Source organism: Oncorhynchus mykiss, chromosome 12 (assembly GCF_057628025.1).
Source record: "Oncorhynchus mykiss isolate SJ-2025 chromosome 12, ASM5762802v1, whole genome shotgun sequence".
Classification (NCBI taxonomy): Eukaryota; Metazoa; Chordata; class Actinopteri; order Salmoniformes; family Salmonidae; genus Oncorhynchus; species Oncorhynchus mykiss.
In genome coordinates, this window is record NC_143033.1 from 25,211,280 (window position 1) to 25,232,939 (window position 21,660).

A 21,660-nucleotide genomic window follows, 5' to 3' on the forward strand; every position below is an offset into this window, starting at 1 on the left:
TTAGTTCCTTTTTCATGTCTCTATTTTAGTTTGGTCAGGGCGTGAGTTGGGGTGGGCATTCTATGTTTTGTGTTCTATGTTTTATATCTCTATGTGTTTGGCCTGGTATGGTTCCCAATCAGAGGCAGCTGGCAATCGTTGTCTCTGATTGAGAACCATACTTAGGTAGCCTGTTTTCCTATTTTGAGTTGTGGGTGATTGTTTTCTGTTGTGTGTCTCCACCAGCCAGAACTGTTTCGGTCGTTGTCTTTGTTATTTTTGTTATTTCTGTGTTCATTAAATAAATATGGACACATACCACGCTGCACCTTGGTCCTCACCTTCTTCCACCTACGGCGATCGTTACACAGACACCTTGACTTTTTCACATTTTGTTCTGTTACATCTTTGTTCAAAAATGGACTAAATGAATTGTTTTCCCCATCATTCTACACACAATAACCCATTATGACAAAGACAAAACAGGTTTTTAGACATTTTTTTTTTTTTTTTTTTTTAACTACAGAAAAATAGATTATTTAAATAAGTATTCAGACCATTTCCTATGAGACTCAAAATTGAGCTAAGGTGCATCCTGTTTCCATTGATCATCCTTGAGATGTTTCTACAACCTGTTTGGAGTCCACCTGTGGTAAATTGATTGGACATGATTTGGAAAGGCACACAACTGTCTATATAAGGTCCCACAGTTGACAGTGCATGTCAGAGCAAAATCCCAACAATGGTCAAAATAATTGTCCGTAGAGCTCCGAGACAGGATTGTGTTGAGGCACAGATCTGTGAAGGGTACCAAAATAATTCTGCAACATTGTCGGTGCCCAAGAACACAGTGGCCTCCATCATTCTTAAATTGAAGAAGTTTGGAACCTCCAAGACTCTTCCTAAAGCTGGCTGCCAAGCCAAATTGAGCAATCAGGGGAGAATGGTCTTTGTCAGGGAGGTGACCAAGAACCCGAGTTTGCCAAAAGGCACCTAAAGGACCCATGAAAAACAACGTACTAGGTCTGGTTATTTGTTACATTTGTTTTTTAACTGCGTTGTTGGTTAAGGGCTTGTAAAGTAAGCATTTCACTGTTGTATTCGGCGCATGTGACAAATAACATTTTATTTTATTTGATGAAACCAAGATTGAACTCTTTGGCCTGATTGCCAAGTGTCACGTCTGGAGGAAACATGGCACGATCTTTTCGGTGAAACATGGTCTTGGCAGCATCATGCTGTGGGGATGTTTTTAAGAGGCAGGGACAGGGAGATTAGTCAGGATCGAGGGAAAGATGAGCTCAGCAAAGTACAGAGAAGTCCCTGATGAAAACCTTCTCCAGAGCACTCAAGACCTCAGACTGGTTCACCATCCAACAGGACAATGACCCTAAGCACACAGCCAAAACAACAGAGGAGTGGCTTCGGAACAAGTCTCTGAATGTCCTTGAGTGGCCCAGCCAGAGCTCGGACTTGAACCTGATTGAACATCTCTGGAGAGACCTGAAAATAGCTGTGCAGCAACGCTCCCCATCCAACCTGACAGAGCTTGAGAGGATCTGCAGAGAAGAATAGGAGAAACTCCCCACATACAGGTGTACCAAGCTTGTAGTCATAGCCAAGAAGACTCAAGGCTGTAATCACTTCCAAAAGTGCTTCAACAAAGTACTGATTAAAGGGTCTGAAAATGTGACATTTTATTTTTTATTTGTAAGAAATTTTCAAAAATGTATTAAAATTATTATTTTTTTGTCATTATGGGGTATTGTGTGTAGATTGATGAGGGGAAAAAAAGATTTAATCAATTTTAGAATAAGGCTGTAACGTAGCAAAATGTGGAAAAAGTCATGGGGTCTGAATACTTTCAGAATAAACTGTCTGTCCCAGAAAACCACAGCAAATGCATGCATGACTACACTGCTTTCACAACACTACATAACATTTACATAGGCTACAGTAACTAGAGATTACTGTATTTTCAAATCAATGTGGTGCAATTCATGTGCAGTCTTTTCCAAAGAAAACCATTAAACTGATCAAATATTTTATCAAGTATCTTTCTTCTGCACATACATGACAATGTGTGGTTCTGACGTTACATTTTCTTTAGCTCTCTGACTGCTATAAGTTGCATTGCTGTTTTTTCCATCTCTTTAATAATAATGGAGGGGATCAGCAGCACAATGGCCATATAAATGAAACACAGAGAAGAAGCCTTTCAGAGGCACCAGATAACAGGACGCACATGGAGATGTGAATTATTCCCACTCTGTACATCACAGTCATGATCACCCCAATGATGGTAGGTAGGGCCCAACTACCTCTACCATGTTTGGACAAGGGAGTTGTGGACAACAACATGATTTGACCAATAAACATCCAATTACATAAAATATGTAAATATGTCCCAAAATCAGGGTTGGAGGGGGCACTTATGTGTACAACCACAAATCCAGTAATAGTTATGTGGGTGTTTATATTTGTCCTATTTCACACATGTTCAAGTGCGTATTATTCACATGTGAATTGGAAATGTGTTTTTTGCATATCCCAACTCCGCTTCAGACACCCTCAGAGAGCGGGGCCACGGCCAGGCTCTGCCATTATCAACAGCAACCCTGGAGTAATTAGGGTTAAGTGCCTTTCTCGAGGGCACATCAACAGATTGTTCACCTTGTTGGCTCAGGGATTCAAACTAGCAACCTTTCAGTTACCTTCCTAGCATTCTAACTGCAAGGATATTTGCTTCCCAATCTATGAACAACAGACAAGAGTGAACTAAGCTTTAGACAAAAGTGTCTACATAAAAACATTGTCTGTTACAATATGCAATACGGACTGTTTATCAATTGACCTGGAAATATGAGAAGGCTTCCAAAGCATTACTGTAGTAGAATTAGCACTGATAGAGAGCATGAAAGATACAACATTATTAATCTCAATAGCAGGACAGAACAAAGTGGACAACAGTGTATTCATCAATGGGCTCCTATGGTAAACACACAGAATGTAAGCTGAAACATAGGAAAGTTAAATGTGAATTGTAAACCGAGGTTTTGGACCAGCTGCTTATTATCACTGCTTTGAAACCTACACCCACCTTCACAATGAAGAATTTATGATGCATAACCGCACAGTAATACGACAGCATTTTAAGGGCAACATTTTTACAGAAATGTACAAACAAAGATGGTAGCTGAGTTGTGTCAAACAATGGCCTCTGTAGACATCTAGTGGATTAGCAAGGCAATGGCCTCTGTTGACATCTAGTGGATTAGCAAGGCAATGGCCTCTGTTGACATCTAGTGGATTAGCAAGGCAATGGCCTCTGTAGACATCTAGTGGATCAGCAAGGCAACCATTTTTTAGAAAGGAAAGACAAACCAAAAGGAATTCATTGCAAAATAGTATCTTTGTGTTCTATTTTTTGTCTTGGGAGAGAAGGCTATCCTTTGGCCACAGAGTGAGGAGCCGCTGTCTGAGTGAGAGGTGGATGTGATTGCACCAGGTAGCCTTAGCCCTTGATGTCTGTGTAAAGTGTAGGGCCATGTCTAAATTGGTTCCCAGAAGCTGTCCTCATACTCTGCAGCAGTTCCACATCCCAGTAATGTATTGCTGTGGAAACACCAAAAACATATTTTACACAGGCACTCACATATCACTCACTACACACATTCAATTCATCAGTGTATCAAAGACACCCAGCTCTATGGAGCTGGAGTCTCCTTCAGAGAGGTGTTCTGGTACTGAAAGCAATTCACAGCACTACACTCAACAGCATGGAAGGAGGTGCAATTCAACCAGAGAGTACACTTATCAGAGATCTGAGCTTATTATGTTAAATTGGGAGCTCAATTTGCCCTCTTACATCAAAGTGATGACCCCCTTCACTTCAGACACAAAAGCAACACAACTTCTGAACTACATCAAGGAGAAGGCACTATCAGTAACGTCCTCAAATAACAAATCCTCATCTCTATTCGGCCCTCTCCTTTTTCAACCTTTCTCTTTTCAAACTATGATCAGTAAGGCTATATCCTTTATAAACAAATAGTAAGCCAACGGCGTGTGTTGCACCACAATACCAGGGATCAAGCTGCCTCCTTAGCCTCCCGTTGCGGTGGAAAGGAGAGACTCCGGTTACCGGCTGTCCTTCTCAAGCTTGTTTGCCATTAAATATTACAATGCGTGATAGAGTGGAGGTGAATGTGACCCCTTTTCGAGCTGTCAGTCAGGGAGAGAAAGAGCGCTCGGTGGCAGGTAGGGTTACGGCCCTGCTGGAATTGGTACACACTCGGCTCCAGTTGCCCGTGACAGGGGATCACTTTACCTACGGCTGCCACATGAAATAGTCCATTCCAAGTGCCCGGCCTCCGTGATGGGATAATTACTTATTCATCACGGTGGCGAAGAAGGGGAGACTTGTGAATGGGGGTCCTTGTCAGCTGCAGCGCAGCACACAGCTGACACAAGAGTATCTGTTACCCGTCCCAACACTCCCCCCACAGCCCAACCCAACCCTCCACCTTGGAGATGCCTGCCACAGTCTCAGCTTCAGTCACACCGACACAGCAGGAGGCCGGTAGTCTCCTCTGGAATGTAGATAACAATCCCACATCCGAGTGAACCCTCCCATCCCAAAAACTACTGCACCCACACTAAGCGACCATCATAGATCATCATACCACCTGCTGTTGTTCATCTCATAAATTCATGAGGTTAAAAGGGTAAGATAGGGAGCACTTTGGTAATTTCTGAGGTGATAGTGAGATGTTCAGGACATACTGGATTACACAATCCACAGAAGTGTATCTGAGGGAGGCTAATGTGGCTGAGATAAGGTATTTGCCAGTGTCCTTTACACACAGGGCTTGGTTAACAGGTTATCAGTCTGTCTTTTCACTCGGCGGAGGTAGCCTGATACCCAGTAGCTCCTGGGCTGTGAAGAGAGAAAGGAGAGAAAGTGGCTCGGCCTATGTGAGCCTGAGACCTCTCTCTCCCTCCATCTCCAGAACGGCTGTTCAGACACCTGAGAGCGGCCACGGTGTTTGGGCGGTGTGAAATCTCACACGGCCGGACGCTCCAGGGAACCTCTGGCTCAACTGAGCTGGCACAGCCTCACAGTGACTCCAGCAGCTCTCCTCTGGTTCCCCTGGTCTCCTCTCCCCCAGACCCCACTGCAGGGCTCTCAAGTGAGCCCCTCTCACAAAGCATCTGCCTGTATCCTGGGAGTCATGCACTAACCAGAAGGTGAACTCCATTCAATATTTATCACGGGGGCTCTCAGATCACTGTGAAGCCGGGCAAACGCTTTAATTAAACTGGAGCTTGCCTCAAAAGCTGCATTCAAGGATGTCAATCAGCGATAGAGGGATGGAGTGAAACCTTATCCGGCCACTTTCCTTCTCGCCGTGGCAATAAAGGGGCCAGGGCCCCGGTGCCCATTGTAACAGTCTGCCAGTCTCCAGGAACGTGTAACTGAAGTCACCCCGAGCCCATTGTACCGATTGTAAGCAATATGTTCCTCTGTGTGATGGGTGAGCACATTAACACAGATTCTTTTCACTGCAGGACTCCAGAAACCCAGGGTGTTTGTTACAATGCATTTGATTTTCAGCGACTCCTGGCATAGAGGGACAAAGAGTGATGATAGGCTTCCACTGGCCTTTTTAGTAATTTTATTACAGCATTTTCCACAACATTTTAGACCCTTTATTGTGAAAAGTGATCTATGTATTCCTATCAAAATGAATCAAAATGACTGGTAATTTGTTCACATCTTGTTGAGTGTTGTAGAAAAGGGCTATGTGATACATTACTCTACTTCCAAAAAAAAGTACAGCTTTTTTATCTCACCCTCCAGACCTTTACTCACAAGGTAAAGCACAACCTTCCCTGGTAATTTGACATTTGAATTGGACTATTTCCAAGCCATTTCCCTTGATCTGTGCATGTGGTTATGTACATATCCAGAAGGCATTACTGCTGGGCAAATACTGGCTGGATTCTGCTGCACTCCAGACAGGAGACAACAGAGCATGCAAACACAGATTAAATCAAAAGATGGAGACACTTGCAGTGTTAGTAAATATCCACTGGGTGGCAGGGTTGTACTATGATCTTTATGTGGGTTTACCTAACCCTATCGTCCACTTTTTAGACTAGACTACATCACCTTCTGTTTAAGGAGGGGAAGGACCTCAACCTTAAGGCCTAGAATGTTCCCTACACAGTTCACAACAGATCACCAGATGAGGCAGTTTAAGAAAAAGCAAAATGGCAATTTTATTACAGCGTTTAAATAGTTTCACAAGGGTTACGGAATGGGTGATGGTTATAAATTCAAAATACTCTATCCTGTCTAGCCGATCACCAGATCTATCCCGGGGAGCTGGAGCCCGCTTCCAACCCGTGTCCCCGCCCCAGGCATCTGCAAGGGAAATAGTGATGTGGAAAAGAAAAAGAGAAGGAAAAGCACAGCAAACCAGGGGCGGACTGGCTATCTGGCATGTCGGGCTAATGCCAGATGAGCTGGTTCATTTTTTGCCAAGTGGGCTTGTCTAACTTGTTGTTTTTTGTGCAAAATTATAATTATCTGGCTAATAATAGAAGCCTCAAGGGAGGAAGGAAAAAATAGGCCGTGTGGGGACCTCAAGAAAATAAATGGGCCGGTGTGTTAGAAATGTCAGGACCGATTTTTATTCCCTGTTGTCCCTGCAGCAAACCACAAAGAATACCAAAAAGGAGGAAGCATGTAAACCCCCCGTTTTGCAAGCCCTGTACATGCACCTAGACTGGCTCCCTTTTCACCATCCCTCCTATTGGGTTGGAGCTACGAGATGAGATAAGGGCCGAGTCCGACCGTGTTCTGGATCAGACGATTCCCTGGCATACCCTAAACACAAGATTGGATTCATTCACATTACAAAGTTTTACACGTTGCGACAGAGAAAATGTATGTAAATACAATATCTCGACTGCAGATCTACACACACAACCACAGCACAGCAGCACATTCCCTCGCTCTTCTTTATTGCGGTCAGCAAACAAGCGTTAGTGATGCATGCCGCCCCCTACTGTACGAGTGGTAAATTATAGAAAAAATATCCATTGTAGGAAAAACTGACATCATACAATAAAAAAACTAAAACAATTATAGCCTAAGATCCCACTCCTTAAGTCACATTCCAATTCAAGTCACATCCCTACCAGTGGAGGCTCTTCAGAGGAGGAAGGGGAGGGCCATCCTCCTCTGTGAATTTCATACAAATAATGAAACATTTAAAAAGTATTTTTTTTTAGATAAAACAATACTAAATATATTCAGATGTCATCAAATAATGATAATTGATTAAAACACAATGTTTTGCAATGAAGGTCTACAGTATCCTCAGTATCACTCTAAGGGAGCACCATGGTGTAACTGGAGGACGGCTAGCTTCTGTCCTCCGCTGGTTACATTGACTTCATTACAAAACCCAGGAGGGTCTTGGTTCTCCCCCCCTTCCATGGACTTACACAGTAATTATGACAACTTCCAGAGGATCTTCTCAAACCTATTAGAGCTCTTGCAGCATGAACTGAGATGTTGTCCACCCAATCAAAGGATCAGAGAGTGAATCTAGTACTGAAGGTATAAGCTACAGTTAGTGCATAAAATGTGGTGAGTAGTTGATTCAAAGAGAGAGAAAGACAATAGTGGAACAGTTTAACAAATTCATTTCTTCCAAAAATAAGGAGAAGCAAGAGAAAGAGGAGAGATTGAGAGAGCTATATATTATTATTTGGTGGTATTTTTTTTTTACTTTCACTTAGCTAGCTGGATGCAGCTAGCTAGTTTAGCCTGCTCAAACACCCAGCTCTTACAAGTCAAGGTAAGCTTTTGATTTTATTACATTTATTGCCGTTGGGGCCGTCCGGTGTTACTGCTAAACTGCTTTCTGACTGTACACTGTACTAACGTGTTATTTATAATAGCTACACTTCATGAACAAAAGTAGGTGGACACCTACTCGTTGAACATCTCATTCCAAAATCATGGGCATTAATATGGAGTTGGTCCCTTTGCGGCTATAACATCCTCCACTCTTCTGGAAACTTTCCACTAGATGTTGGAACATTGGTGTGGGAACTTGCTTCCATTCATAAGGGCACAAGGTGAGACCCTAATGCAGACACAGGAGGCAGATGGTAGAGCTCCGATATTTATTATAACAAAGGGAGTAGGCAAAGGCAGGTTGGGGACAGGTGAGAGTTCATAAACCAGGTCAGACGCCAAGCAGTACCAGACAATAGGCAGCCTCGAGGTCAGGCCAGGCAGGGGTCAGAAACCAGATCCGAGTCCAAAACAGTACAAGGGGATAGGCAGGCTGGTAGTCAAAACAAGCAGATTGGTCAGGCAGGCGGGTACGGAGTCCGTACAGGCAAGGGTTGAAACCAGGAGGACTAGAAACAAACAGAGACAGGGAAAAATAGGAGCAAGGAAAACCGCTGGTTGACTTGGCAAACAAGACAAACTGGCACAGAGAGACAGGAAACATAGGGATATATACACCTGGGATAATAAGCAACACCTGGAGGGAGTGGAGACAATCACAAGGACAGGTGAACCAGATCAGAGTGTAACACCATTCAGCCACAAGAGCATTAGTGAGGTCAGGCACTGATGTTGGGCAATTAGACCTGGCTCGCAGTCGGAGTTCCAATTCATCCCAAAGGTGTTTGATGGGGTTGCGGTCAGGGCTATGTGCAGGCCAGTCAAGTTCTTCCACGCCGACCTCGACAAACCACTTCTATATGGACCTCGGTTTGTGCACGGGAGCATTGTCACGCTGAAACAGGAAAGGTCCTTCCCCAAACTGTTGCCACAAAGTTGGAAGCACAGAATCATTTAGAATGTCATTGTATGCTGTAACGTTAAGATTTCACTTCACTGGAACTAAGGGGCCTAGCCCGAACCATGACAAACAGCCCCAGACCATTAATTCTCAAATGTCAACCAAACCTTATAGTGAGCACTAGGCATTCGGGCAGATAGCGTTCTCCTGGCACCTGCCAAACCCATATTAGTCCTTCGGACTGCCAGATGGTGAAGCGTGATTCATCACTCCAGAGAACGCGTTTCCCTTGCTCCAGTGTCCAATGGCGGTGAGCTTTAGACCACTCCAGCCGACATTGCAGCATCCGGGTGTCCACTACAGAGGACATTTCTTGATAATCTCTTATTGATGTGAAAAACATATTACACTGTCTCGGCAACTCACTTAACTATTCCTGAGATATTCACTTACTAGAAACAATTTGAATACCAAACACAAAAATTATAAATGATAATTGCACACTTATTTTCCACTTTCCATAACATTTGCTAAAGTTGTCAGGGTCACACCCCCACACCTATTATCACAGAAAAGACAAACATGTCATCTCAAAGGGACAACAGTGGCGTGTACGGCCTTAGAGATATGACCAAGAACTGACAAAAATGTATTGCTGGGTCTCAGGAGGAGCTCTTAATTGCCAAGAAACATTCACTGATGCAGTCTCAATTACCATTGGGTCTTCAATGCCACTTGCTCCTTCCACTCTTCTCACGTCAACACAGTTGCAGTATATAACCTCAGCTGGCATACACTCAAAACATTTTGAAGAATCTTAGGGTTCTTGGCACTGAAAATGGCCCCCAAAAGGTTGTTTAAAGAACCCCATAGGAGGTGGGGTTCATTGAGGAACCTCCTTAGTTGGTGGGGGTTCTTGCAGGAACCTAGCTGCCCAACTGAACCATTTGGATTTGAATTTGAAAGGATTGCAGGTTAAGGCACTTAACTGAAACATGTAAAGATCTCCTCAATTTAAGGTAAGGTTGTCCCTTGTATGGTCTAAATGTATATTGTTTTATGATGATACCATCTTTTCATATTTGTGCAAATCTTTCTAAAACAGAAAATGGACACAATTCAAAGGACATGAATCAACAAAGAGGTAAGAATATGTAGGCTATATGTAGGCTATATCCAGGCTGTATCACAACCGGCCGTGATTGGGCGGCAACAATTGAAGAAGAGTCCCATAGGGCGGCACACAAATGGCACACCAGCATAGTCCAGGTTTGGCCGGTGTAGGCCGTCATTGTAAATAAGAATATGTTGAAGGTTAGCTGTACTGGGTGCAGATGACTGAACTGCTCACTTTTCTGTCTGTGTCTGCAGGTATACAGACAAGGAGGCATACAAAGGTATGTCAATTGGTATTGGTATGTTATGCATATCACATTTACCATCCTTCTCCTTTACCTCTTCAATGGATATCCCATAGGCCTCTACATTATGGACAATGTGTGTGTATGAAAACTATTATCCAAAACAGTTTTTTTCATTCACAGTCACCATGAATACTGTTGTGTGTTTTGTTAATCATCTGTATAATTATATTCATGGGATTCCCAGACTTCACCCTCTCTATACCTATGATTAATATAACAGGAAACCTGTTATTGCAAAATCATTGTGGCTATAGATACGGAGAACATCAAGACATTAACATCAACATGCAAGAGGATATATCCATTGGACTTGGGGCTCTGTTGGGAGTTTACCTCATATTTGGATTTTTAAATGCTGCTTTGCCACTAAAATCATAATAAACACTGAGAACTAAAATGTTGTGTTATTGTTGTTATTGTTATACATATTATTATAATTAATAATAACAGAGGAGGGGTAGTTTAAAAATTAACCCCAAAAGGTTCTTCAAAAGGTTCTTCGAGGATCCATTAAAAGGGGTTATTTGAAGAACTTATAGGGGTTCCACCGCAGTTTCAATTTGAAGAACCCCTGAAGGATACTCCAGGAGCCTTTTCTTTTTAGGGTGTACATTATTCTTCCCTATCTGCATACACTGGATACATGCCCAAATGTTTTGCATTTATAACACTGGAGCGGCTTGTGCACAAAAGCTTTTGCAAGGTATCTCATAAAGCCTAGCTTTTACATGAGAAAACAGTAATATGGACAAAATGGGTTTCCTTACTCCATCCACCATACAGTCGACGTGCACCAATCACTTCATCTACATCTTCTGCGTAAACTTCATGCGCAACCCCAAAAATAGCCCCCTTGAGAGGGGCTTTGCTTCGGAAATCCATACACAAAATATTCCAATCGCAAAGCATGCTACTTCTGTTCCGCGGACACGCAAAAAATCTGAATAAGATCACCTCTTGTGACTCTCACCCAAGCCACCTTACCCAACGCCTCCATGATACTCTTTGTGACTTCAAACATTTACCAATATCTGAATAAGAGAGCCTCATCGAAATTGCAACGTGGTTCTGTGAAAATGTAATTTAATCAAAAGCCACTGCCAGATTTCTAGATAGGGCTGCACTCAGAGTTTCTTGCCTTGGCAAATCGCGCTGTTAAGACACTGATGCCCTTTGCAACCTCGTACCTATGTGAACTCGGCCCTCACTAGCATGCAAACTAAATGCAGGCACAGACTGTGTGTGGAACATGATTTAAGACTGAGACTCTCTCCAATACAATCCAACATTGCAGAGTTATGAGCATCCTTTCAAACACACCCTTCTCATTAACATGTGGTGAGTAATTCACAATTTTTGATGAACAATACGGTTTTATATGTAAGATGGCTAAATAAAGAGAAAAATTATTGATTATTATTATATTATTTGTGCCCTGGTCCTATAAGAGCTCTTTGTCACTTCCCACCAGCCGGGATGTGACAAAAACTCACACTCATTCTTATTTTTAATAAATGTATCATATAGTGTGTGTGTTGCAGGCTTACAATGATGGCTAAAAACAACCTTTGAGAGTGCACTGACCCTGGTGCAGCTGGAGGTTGAATGATTGAAGGGGTACGGGACTATAAAAAGTTTAGGAACCACTGTATTAAGGTATCTATACTTTTACTGATGTATGACAATTGGGTACTTTTGACCCATTGATTCGACTACGCAGTATACCACCCCAGGCCATACTGGACCAAACACGTGGGACAGTACAAAGGTTTTCTCATTGGGCACACCTCCTCCCAGTCAGTTCCCGTTATGGCTCTTTCTGCCCTCCTCCTGAAATCGTCGCGCAATCCGATTGGTCCACCGCTGCAGCGTGAGGCCAAAAGTAACCCATCTTCGCATCACACCATTCGTTGCTGTCAAAAACGTCTCTTGTATGTAGTTGCGTTAGGTCATCATAGTGTGATTTTTGTTTGGAAATGCATGTTTGAACCAGAGTGAATAAATAATCACCCATCCTTTGGGATAAAATATCCAGGATTGCTTGTCGGTTTATTTCACACGGTGAGTATCTTAAGCTCATTACGAGTACACTGACTGTCTGTACAGTATAACGCTAAGTAGCTAGCTGCCTGTATATAACTACACCTTGCCTGCCATCGTGCTAGCTAGTCAGATGCCGGTCTGACTAGCTAGCTAGCTGCAAATGTCAGTAACGAACACGTTATTATATGATACGCAATTCACATCCACCAGAATTGTATTGCGACGAATGCGTTTTGATTGATTTGATTATCGTAGTTAAACCATAACGCGACACAAAATTAGTAGTTACTAGCATGATTTGATGTAGCTACTGTAGCTAGCTAGCTAACGTTTGTTACTTTGCTCGACATAGGATTCCCACCCATAAGATTCACCAGTTTTGGGCCGGTGCGGGGGCTGACATTTATTTCCCCATCATTAGAATCAACATGGACTCGAAGGTAGACGTAACATAGTAAACGTAAATCCGGAATACTCTATTTAGTTTTCTATGTTTCGTTTAGTTCGTATGGTATGTATTAATATGTGGGTAATCATCCAATTCGTATGCTATGCTGTAAATGTCAGTTTGTGTCAAGAGTTCACCTCTTGAATGAATGATGGGAAACTCGGCTACTTTTCGATTCGCAAGTCAGAAAGTTGTCAGCTGAGCCATCTCTCTTTAGGATGAACGATATGCATCTTCTAGCGATCTATTGATGCATATCACGAAGTGAGCGATGACATAGAAACACTACTGGTTTGACAGTCTGCTGTCTGTCACGCTTCACTATACCTGGGTGTGTGTTGTGTACGCTGTGGATGCAGTCAAATTTCTTTACATGGATGGAGAGGGCATGATGTTCTTTCAATGTCTGTGAGTCCTGTATAATGTATTAACAATGAGTCCAAATCAACTTAGCCTATTGTTTTTTTGGCACATTCATTTATTTTCGTTTGCGTGTTTCATATGCAGCCACGAAATGCTGGTGCGTAGGCTTACTGTGATTTGATTTACGAACTGCAAACTTGACTAGTTTATAAATGGGCTCGAACTGACTAAATACAATCTCATATATCCTTGCCATTCATACATAATACAATGTAGTTATGTCTATGGTATCGTAACAGGACAAGTAAATTAAAGATCTTGTTAGTGTTTTTGATATGAAGTCCATCAGGACTTTCCAGACAGACGTTAAAGTGAGTGACTCGTCAGTAGCCTACCAAATCGCATTGGTAAGAGCCATTAAGAGCCATTAGACTCTCTAATTTGTAGCCTTTTTGGTGATTATCTCCAGATAAATTATGAAAACATTAGATGAAGATGAGTCCTCCTCACTGCAGGAACAAAAGGTATGTTAGTGGAGCAATAGCCTCACTCTGGTCCAAAATATGATAAAATAAAATGGATTGAATTGTTTTTAAAGCTAATGACACTTGTGGTATTTTCAGAGAGATTGATATAGGTCTACTGATTTAATCAAAGTGTTGACAATGGACTGCTGTTTTCAGTGTTCGAAGGCCCATGATTAACACCTGCTTCATTCTTCAGTCATACCTGTATTGCAGATAGCTGAGAATTCCTCTTAAAAGGAAGTTTAACGCCTGTGGAAGTCAGCAGAATCTTAAAATTATTTAATAAGAAATCTGTGGGTCAGTTGTTAAACAAGTACTTTTCTTGAATAAATGACATACAGCAGTTCACTTTTTGAAGTTCTTTCAATAATTTAACTGATGTTCAATCTTTTCTCAACATTTATGGACCCAGAACTTAATTGAGCATCTCTTGTTTATTTTAGAGACCAATTTTTCTGTTGGTGAAAAATCAGGTCCTATTAAAAACATACTTTATGTAAAGTTGTTGGTGCTATAGCTTGCAAAATAAACACATGTGACTTTTGGTGACAAAATACTGTTTGTTTCTGACATTATAACTGTTTTCCTCAAGAAATTAATCTGCTTCATGTTTTATTTCCTTGCCACGATACTTCAGAGTATTGTGATACTGGTATTGTGACAACACTGCAAGAGTGTTCAATAATTTCACTGTGTATTTAGGATGGAATCAAGCTAAAACACTGAAGTTGTCCGTGATGAGATTTGAACACGCAACTTCCTATCCACCCCGAACAATCGCCCTACTTTAGGTTTTGTCTTAAGTAAACTTCTTTCTTATGTAACCATATCAAACGTAAGATATCATACTAATTTGAGTGTCCCGGATTTACATTTACTATGTTATGTCTTGTCTATGATACCAGGCTGTTAGAGCCCTGTTGTAAAACATAATGTATTATCATGCTGGGTAGCTATGTCTTTGATCAGTGCTGTTCACTCACCTTCACTTAAATTATATCTGCGGTGCTGGGCTTGCTTTTCAGGTCCAGCAGCTTAAACTGCTGCTGATAAGGTGTGTCTGCCTTCTGGTTGCTCTGCTCATGCGCAGTTGCAGTTTCGAGAAATTATACCCCCTCAAAGACTAATATCAAGGCAGACCATGCCTCTCAAACCAGTCAACTAGCAGTAGTTGACTACGTGGTTTTGGATTGGAGTTTGTTGTAGCTATGAGATATATTACAGTAAGCACTTTATTTAAGAAGGATTGGGAGGTATTGCATTCTACCATTCTTTTTGCAATATGAATGCAGTGTCAGCATAATTGTTGTGCAACTCAACTCACTGAAGTCTGACTAACAGCAGCCCTTGACAGGATGACCCTGTCATCATGCTGTGGCCTGACTTGAGTACTCCGTCTTTCTCCTGCTTTATAAATACATGTGGTTTTGATTCCCCTCCTCTCCCTCCAGTGTTCACAGCCTGCCAGGGTGGTGACAGTCCAGCCATGGCACAGCAGGATGCGCCTGCCAATAAGGCTGCTGCCCCAAACCTGGCCGTGCTGCACTCCAATTTTATCATCGGCTCTGTGTCAGAGGAGAACTCTGAGGATGAGTTTTTGGGGAAGCCAGACTTGACGCTGGGCCTGGAGGAGAAGGAGCGCTCCATATCCCCCACCTCTAGCCTCAGTTCAGAGAACAGCAGCTACGAGATGGGCTTTGACAACATTGACGGACCCCACATGAGGTCAGAACCCGGGCTTTTCTTTCTTGTTTGTTTTACCTGAGTCTCTCTGTTTGGTTTGTATTGTGTATCCAGGCATGGCATCCACACAAGTGTTTAATCATAGCATGGTCTTTACGGCGGTTACCGTTATCTCAATAGATTATACAAGATGGTACTGCACTAGCTTTGATTGCAGCAACAATCTTTCCCCCAGTCATATGGGAGGAAGAAACCTCCAATACAGACCTGTCTCCATCAGATGAGTCTGGAGGGGAGTATTCTGAAATGGCAGCAGGAGGAGAACACTGGTTTCAGTTCAGTGCTAACCCCCTGGCTGGCTCCCTCTTCTCTGCTGTGTGTGTTTAAAAACGTGGCCAGGCCAGCTTCACACCCTGCCTGCCTGCTATAGAGGAGCTGTGTGTTCTGGGAGGACTGGCCTCCCTGCTGCTGCTGTCCTTCTGCCAGCAGCCTCAGCCCATAGCTCTCCCTGGAGCCTGGTTTCACCAGCTCTCCTTTGTATTCAGCGGCTCTTTTTACAGCTACTGGGACTAGGCTGTAGAGAATGGAAGTTGTGAATGAGTGTGGTATACATCAGACTTGATTTGTATGGTTAAGTGGCAAATATGGTGCTTGCAGGAAGAATATGGCTACATTTGTATATATAGTAAGCTTTGGCTGTTTTGTTTCTCACTGTTTTTCTTGTTGCAAACTGTTTTTTTGTGTAGGTTATTTGGTCTAGTGAGGTTAAGCTAGAGTATATGCCTGTCTCAGCCCTGGCTTGTTGGAATTGAAGCATTGTAATGGAGACTAAGGCTGTGACAGTCATGGAATTTTGGATGATGGTTATTGGTCAGCCAAATGATCGCTGTCACCGTTATAACCCTTTGAATAAAAACAATGATATATACACTTCTATATTACACATTTTCTTATCATCTGCGCCTGACTGCATGTGCTCCTGCTGCAGGGAGGGGCGTGTTGCCTAGGCAACCGAAAACTTGTCAACCACAACACCTTGCTTGTTTCAATAAGGAGCAACAAAGTTTCATCACGTTGTAGAGCAGAGATCATCAACTAGATTCAGCCGTGGGTGGACTTTTTTTCTTCTCTTGAGTGGATTGTTAGGGGGGCAGGAACATCGTTACAAATAATTTGTATACTGCAAATTGACCGCAAGAAGCCCAAATATATTAATGTATTTATTTATACATAGTATAGTATACAAATTATTTGCAACAATGTTCCGGCCCCCCTGACAATCCACTAAAGAAAACAAATCGGCCTGTGGCTAAATCTAGTTGATCCCTGCTCTACAATGTGATGAAATATTATATTTGACTCAAACATATTCATTTCAAACCTTGCTTATGTTTGTGTACGGTCATATACACTGAGTGTACAAAACATTAGAACATGCTCTTTCTGTGACAGCTTTCACCTGGTCAGTCTATGATCCCTTATTGATGTCACTTGTTAAATCCACTTCGATCAGTGTAGATGAAGGGGAGGAGACAGGTTAAAGAATGATTTTTAAGCCTTGAGACAATCAAGGCATGGATTGTGTGTGTGTGTGCCATTCAGAGGGTGAATGGGCAAGACAAAGATTTAAGTGCCTTTGAACAGGGTATGGTAGTAGGTGCCAGACACACTGGTTTGTGTCAATAACTGTAATGCTGCTGGTTTCTTTTTACGCTAAAGTTTCCTGTGTAAAATCACTGAATTTGGCCAGCAGGCCACCAGTTGGGGGACCCTTTTTTAGATTCCATGTTAAAGCAGAAACTGACTCAACCACACAAATGCCCGGCTGTCCAGTCTTCAGTCAGCTTTTTTAGAATATGTAAATGGTGTCATTTTATTTTAATGCTGGTTTTCATCCATAATCATCGGTTACAGTTATACGGTGATTGTGCCAGCCCTAATAGAGACTGGTTAGAGTCAGGCCTACAGTCACTCTAGCAGTAAGGTTTTAGTGTTCTAGTGGTCCAATACCCTGAAGAAGTAAATATTCACACTGCTGTTCACCTGTCAGCTAGGCCTAACTCTTTCATACACCTCTGGCTACATGCCATAGCCATGGTTGGACAATAGCAGTGTACACACCCTTATATTAGCCTATTGCAGTCATTTGGTGGGAGGATGGAAAGAAAACAATTAAAATGTACAGTGGGGGGGGGAAGTATTTAGTCAGCCACCAATTGTGCAAGTTCTCCCACTTAACTATGACAGACAAAATGAGAAATCCAGAAAATCACATTGTAGGATTTAATGAATTTATTTGCAAATGATGGTGGAAAATAAGTATTTGGTCAATAACAAAAGTTTATCTCAATACTTTGTTATATACCCTTTGTTGGCAATGACAAATGTTTTCTGTAAGTCTTCACAAGGTTTTCACACACTGTTGCTGGTATTTTGGCCCATTCCTCCATGCAGATCTCCTCTAGAGCAGTGATGTTTTGGGGCTGTTGCTGGGCAACACAGACTTTCAACTCCCTCCAAAGATGTTCTATGGGGTTGAGATCTGGAGAATGGCTAGGCCACTCCAGGACCTTGAAATGCTTCTTACGAAGCTAATCCTTCGTTTCCCGGGCGGTGTGTTTGGGATCATTGTTATGCTGAAAGACCCAGCCACGTTTCATCTTCAATGCCCTTGCTGATGGAAGGAGGTTTTCATTCAAAATCTCACGATACATGGCCCCATTCATTCTTTCCTTTACACGGATCAGTCGTCCTGGTCCCTTTGCAGAAAAACAGTGTGTTACTGATGGTAGGCTTTGTTACTTTGGTCCCAGCTCTCTGCAGGTCATTCACTAGGTCCCCCCGTGTGGTTCAGGGATTTTTGCTCACCGTTCTTGTGATCATTTTAACCCCACGGGGTGAGATCTTGCGTGGAGCCCCAGATCGAGGGAGATTATCAGTGGTCTTGTATGTCTTCCATTTCCTAATAATTGCTCCCACAGTTGATTTCTTCAAACCAAGCTGCTTACCTATTGCAGATTCAGTCTTCCCAGCCTGGTGCAGGTCTACAATTTTGTTTCTGGTGTCCTTTGACAGCTCTTTGGTCTTGGCCATAGTGGAGTTTGGAGTGTGACTGTGTGAGGTTGTGGACAGGTGTCTTTTATACTGATAACAGGTGCCATTCATACAGGTAATGAGTGGAGGAGAGGAGCCTCTTAAAGAAGAAGTTACAGGTCTGTGAGAGCCAGAAATCTTGCTTGTTTGTAGGTGACCAAATACTTATTTTCCACCATAATTTGCAAATTCATAAAAAGTCCTACAATGTGATTTTTCTGGATTTTTTTTCTTCTAATTTTGTCTGTCATAGTTGAAGTGTACCTATGATGAAAATTACAGGCCTCATCTTAAGTGGGAGAATTTACACAATTGGTGGCTGACTAAATACTTTTTTGCCCCACTGTATATCAGATATCAAGTTAGGTTTAACTAAACATGCCAAAGTATTTACCTACAGTCTATTTGGTGTTGACTGAGCTTTCAGACTGTTATGGTGTGCCAGTTTGACAAAGGAGGCATGTTTTTTTTTTTTTTTTAGTGATCAGTTGTAGTCTCTCAGCTCTCCACAGCTGCCCTCATGTCTGGTTGGGCTTCAGGGGACAGGGGAGTATGTGATGAGGGAATGTGAGCGTTGATGGTGAAACTGGAATTACTGGACAGTGGGAGGGGAGACTCTTCTCCCCCACCCCTCTCTCATATAGGGCAAGGGGGAGCTCAGCTTATCTCTAACGGGAAGTGCCATTCTCTGGGGGGCTTCATTCAGAAGCCTCTGTCTGAATGTAGCATGCCTGCTGAGGAGAGCACAGATCTCCCCAATATCCTCATGATGCAACAGTGCAGTGTCAGGCCACAGCAGCCAGCCAAACGCAGACTGGGGGCGCTGCCACACTCTCCTGGGTGAATGGATGCCTGCTCCTCCTCCCCATCCTCCCACTGGCTCTCTCTGTGGGTGGAGCCTAGTTTATTTTTCCCTCAGTGGAAACGCAAGTGTGTGCAAAGCTGTCATCAAGGCAAAGGGTGGCTGCTTTGAAGAATCTCATATAAAATATAGATTTTTGATGTGTTTAACACTTTGGTTACTACATGATTCCATGTGTAATTTCATAATGTTGATTTCTTCACTGTTATTCTACAATGTAGAAAAACTTTGGACTGAGTAGGTGTGTCCAAACTTTTGATTGGTACTGTACATTTTTATGATAGATTGTGTTATGTTTATGCTGGGAAATGGTGAACCTCATCAACTGTACACTCTTAATGCGGAAATAATGTTAGTTGTTCACACAGACCAAGCATGTCTGGGCTGCACCTGGTCAAGCAGGGGCGAGACCGCCGTCGCATCGACCTGCAGAGAGATTTCACTGTGGCCTCCCCCGCCGAGTTCGTCACCCGCTTCGGAGGCAATAAGGTCATCGAGAAGGTAAGACCAGGGCTTCTTTAGCTTCTGTTGCCTAGTTTTACCACATTGACAGAGTATTTCAGAGACTAGTCCCCCACTCACATCTCTTCCTGTCTCAGGTCCTCATTGCCAACAATGGCATCGCGGCGGTTAAGTGCATGCGCTCCATCCGCCGCTGGGCTTACGAGATGTTCCGCAACGAGCGCGCCATCCGTTTTGTCGTCATGGTAACCCCCGAGGACCTGAAGGCCAATGCAGGTGTGCTTTACATTACGGAAGCATCACCACTAGTAACAGCAGAGTGACTAGTCTCTACCCATCCTCTCCTAACTCTGCTTAATAAACAGGCAGACCCTCGAGGCTCCCAGGGATGGACCAGAGCAGGCTGTCTGTTGGTTTTGTCCTGCAATGCACTGAACAGCCAAGCATGACCTAGTTCAGAAGAAAATGCTCTGTCTGGTGTAGAAAGGCAGTGCATTCTGAAAGTGCTGTCATGTGTAAATAGTTTGACACTGATGGTTTAGATGAGATGATATTGAGAGACAAAAGGTCAGATTAAATGTTGGACTGTTATACATGCTTTCTTATGTGCAGAGCGAAATGGTTTTCACTCCACTATCTTCTACAGAGTACATAAAGATGGCCGACCACTATGTGCCGGTGCCAGGAGGGACCAATAACAATAACTATGCCAACGTGGAGCTCATTCTGGACATTGCCAAGCGAATACCTGTGCAGGTACTGCTAGACATTCATTTATTTAGGCCTTGAGTAGACCTTCTTTTAAATAATGATTGAACTTTCTTGAAATCTGTATTTGAACTTGTTGTGTTTGTAATTCTTGTCTTGTGTCTCCAGGCTGTATGGGCTGGGTGGGGCCACGCCTCAGAGAATCCCAAACTCCCAGAGCTGCTCATGAAGAATGGCATTGCCTTCATGGGTAAGACTGTTTTCTACTGAGTCTAGATCTTTCTTCACACAGAGCCATGGATACTGCTTTTAGCCCCCCTGTCCTGTGCATGAGTTGGCCTGTAAGATGTGTTCTGCTCCCACTTCCAGGTCCTCCTAGCCAGGCCATGTGGGCACTAGGGGACAAGATCGCCTCATCCATCGTGGCTCAGACAGCTGGCATCCCTACCCTGCCATGGAGTGGCGCAGGTATGTCCGTGCACTGTTTAAAAAATATTTTTTTTCATTAACCTTTTATTTAACCAGGCAAGTCAGTTAAGAATTAAGAACAAATTCTTATTTACAATGACTGCCTACCAAAAGGCCTGCGGGGACGGGGGTCCGGGATTAAAAATCAATAATAAATACAATATAAATATAGGACAAAACACACATCACAACAAGAGACAACACAACACTACATAAAGAGAGACCTAAGACAACATAGCAAGGCAGCAACACATGACAACACAGCATGGTATCAACATAACAACAGCATGGTAGCAGCATAAAACATGTTACAAACATTATTGGGCATAGACAACAGCACAAAGGGCAAGAAGGTAGAGACAACATTACACAAAGCAGCCATAACTGTCAGTAATGTCCATGATTGAGTCTTTGAATGAAGAGATTGAGATAAAACTGTAGAGTTTGAGTGTTTGTTATAGCTCCTCCCAGTCGCTAGCTGCAGCGAACTGAAAAGAGGAGCGACCCAGGGATGTGTGTGCTTTGGGGACCTTTAACACAATGTGACTGGCAGAACGGGTGTTGGGTGTGGAGGATGAGGGCTGCAGTAGATATCTCAGATAGGGGGGAGTGAGGCCTAAGAGGGTTTTATAAATAAGCATGAATATTTCTGATGTCTTAAGTAAGTGGGTTGTCAGACGGCTCCCATAGTGTGTGTGTGTGTGTTAAACTTGGACGGTATACCGGGGTATTTTGAAATGCACACAGTGCATATATTTTTGTT

At 42.9% G+C, this 21,660-nt stretch overlaps 1 protein-coding gene across 7 annotated transcripts in view; it reads left to right on the forward strand.

The window, feature by feature from the left end:
- The first annotated feature begins 12,081 nt into the window (after window positions 1-12,081).
- Window positions 12,082-21,660, forward strand: part of LOC110537238 (acetyl-CoA carboxylase) — a 49,997-nt gene continuing 40,418 nt past the window's right edge. For 4 of the 7 annotated variants that reach the window (XM_036937248.2, XM_036937250.2, XM_021623125.3 and 1 more), the window contains exons 1-7: window positions 12,082-12,301; window positions 15,073-15,346; window positions 19,616-19,760; window positions 19,859-19,997; window positions 20,368-20,477; window positions 20,598-20,679; window positions 20,799-20,897. In XM_036937248.2, coding sequence (XP_036793143.2) covers window positions 15,108-15,346; window positions 19,616-19,760; window positions 19,859-19,997; window positions 20,368-20,477; window positions 20,598-20,679; window positions 20,799-20,897 — 814 coding nt within the window. In that variant the 5' untranslated portion in view covers window positions 12,082-12,301; window positions 15,073-15,107. The remainder of the gene's footprint in view (window positions 12,302-15,072; window positions 15,347-19,615; window positions 19,761-19,858; window positions 19,998-20,367; window positions 20,478-20,597; window positions 20,680-20,798; window positions 20,898-21,660) is intronic. The other 3 variants (XM_036937249.2, XM_021623127.3, XM_021623129.3) reach the window with 1 other exon arrangement.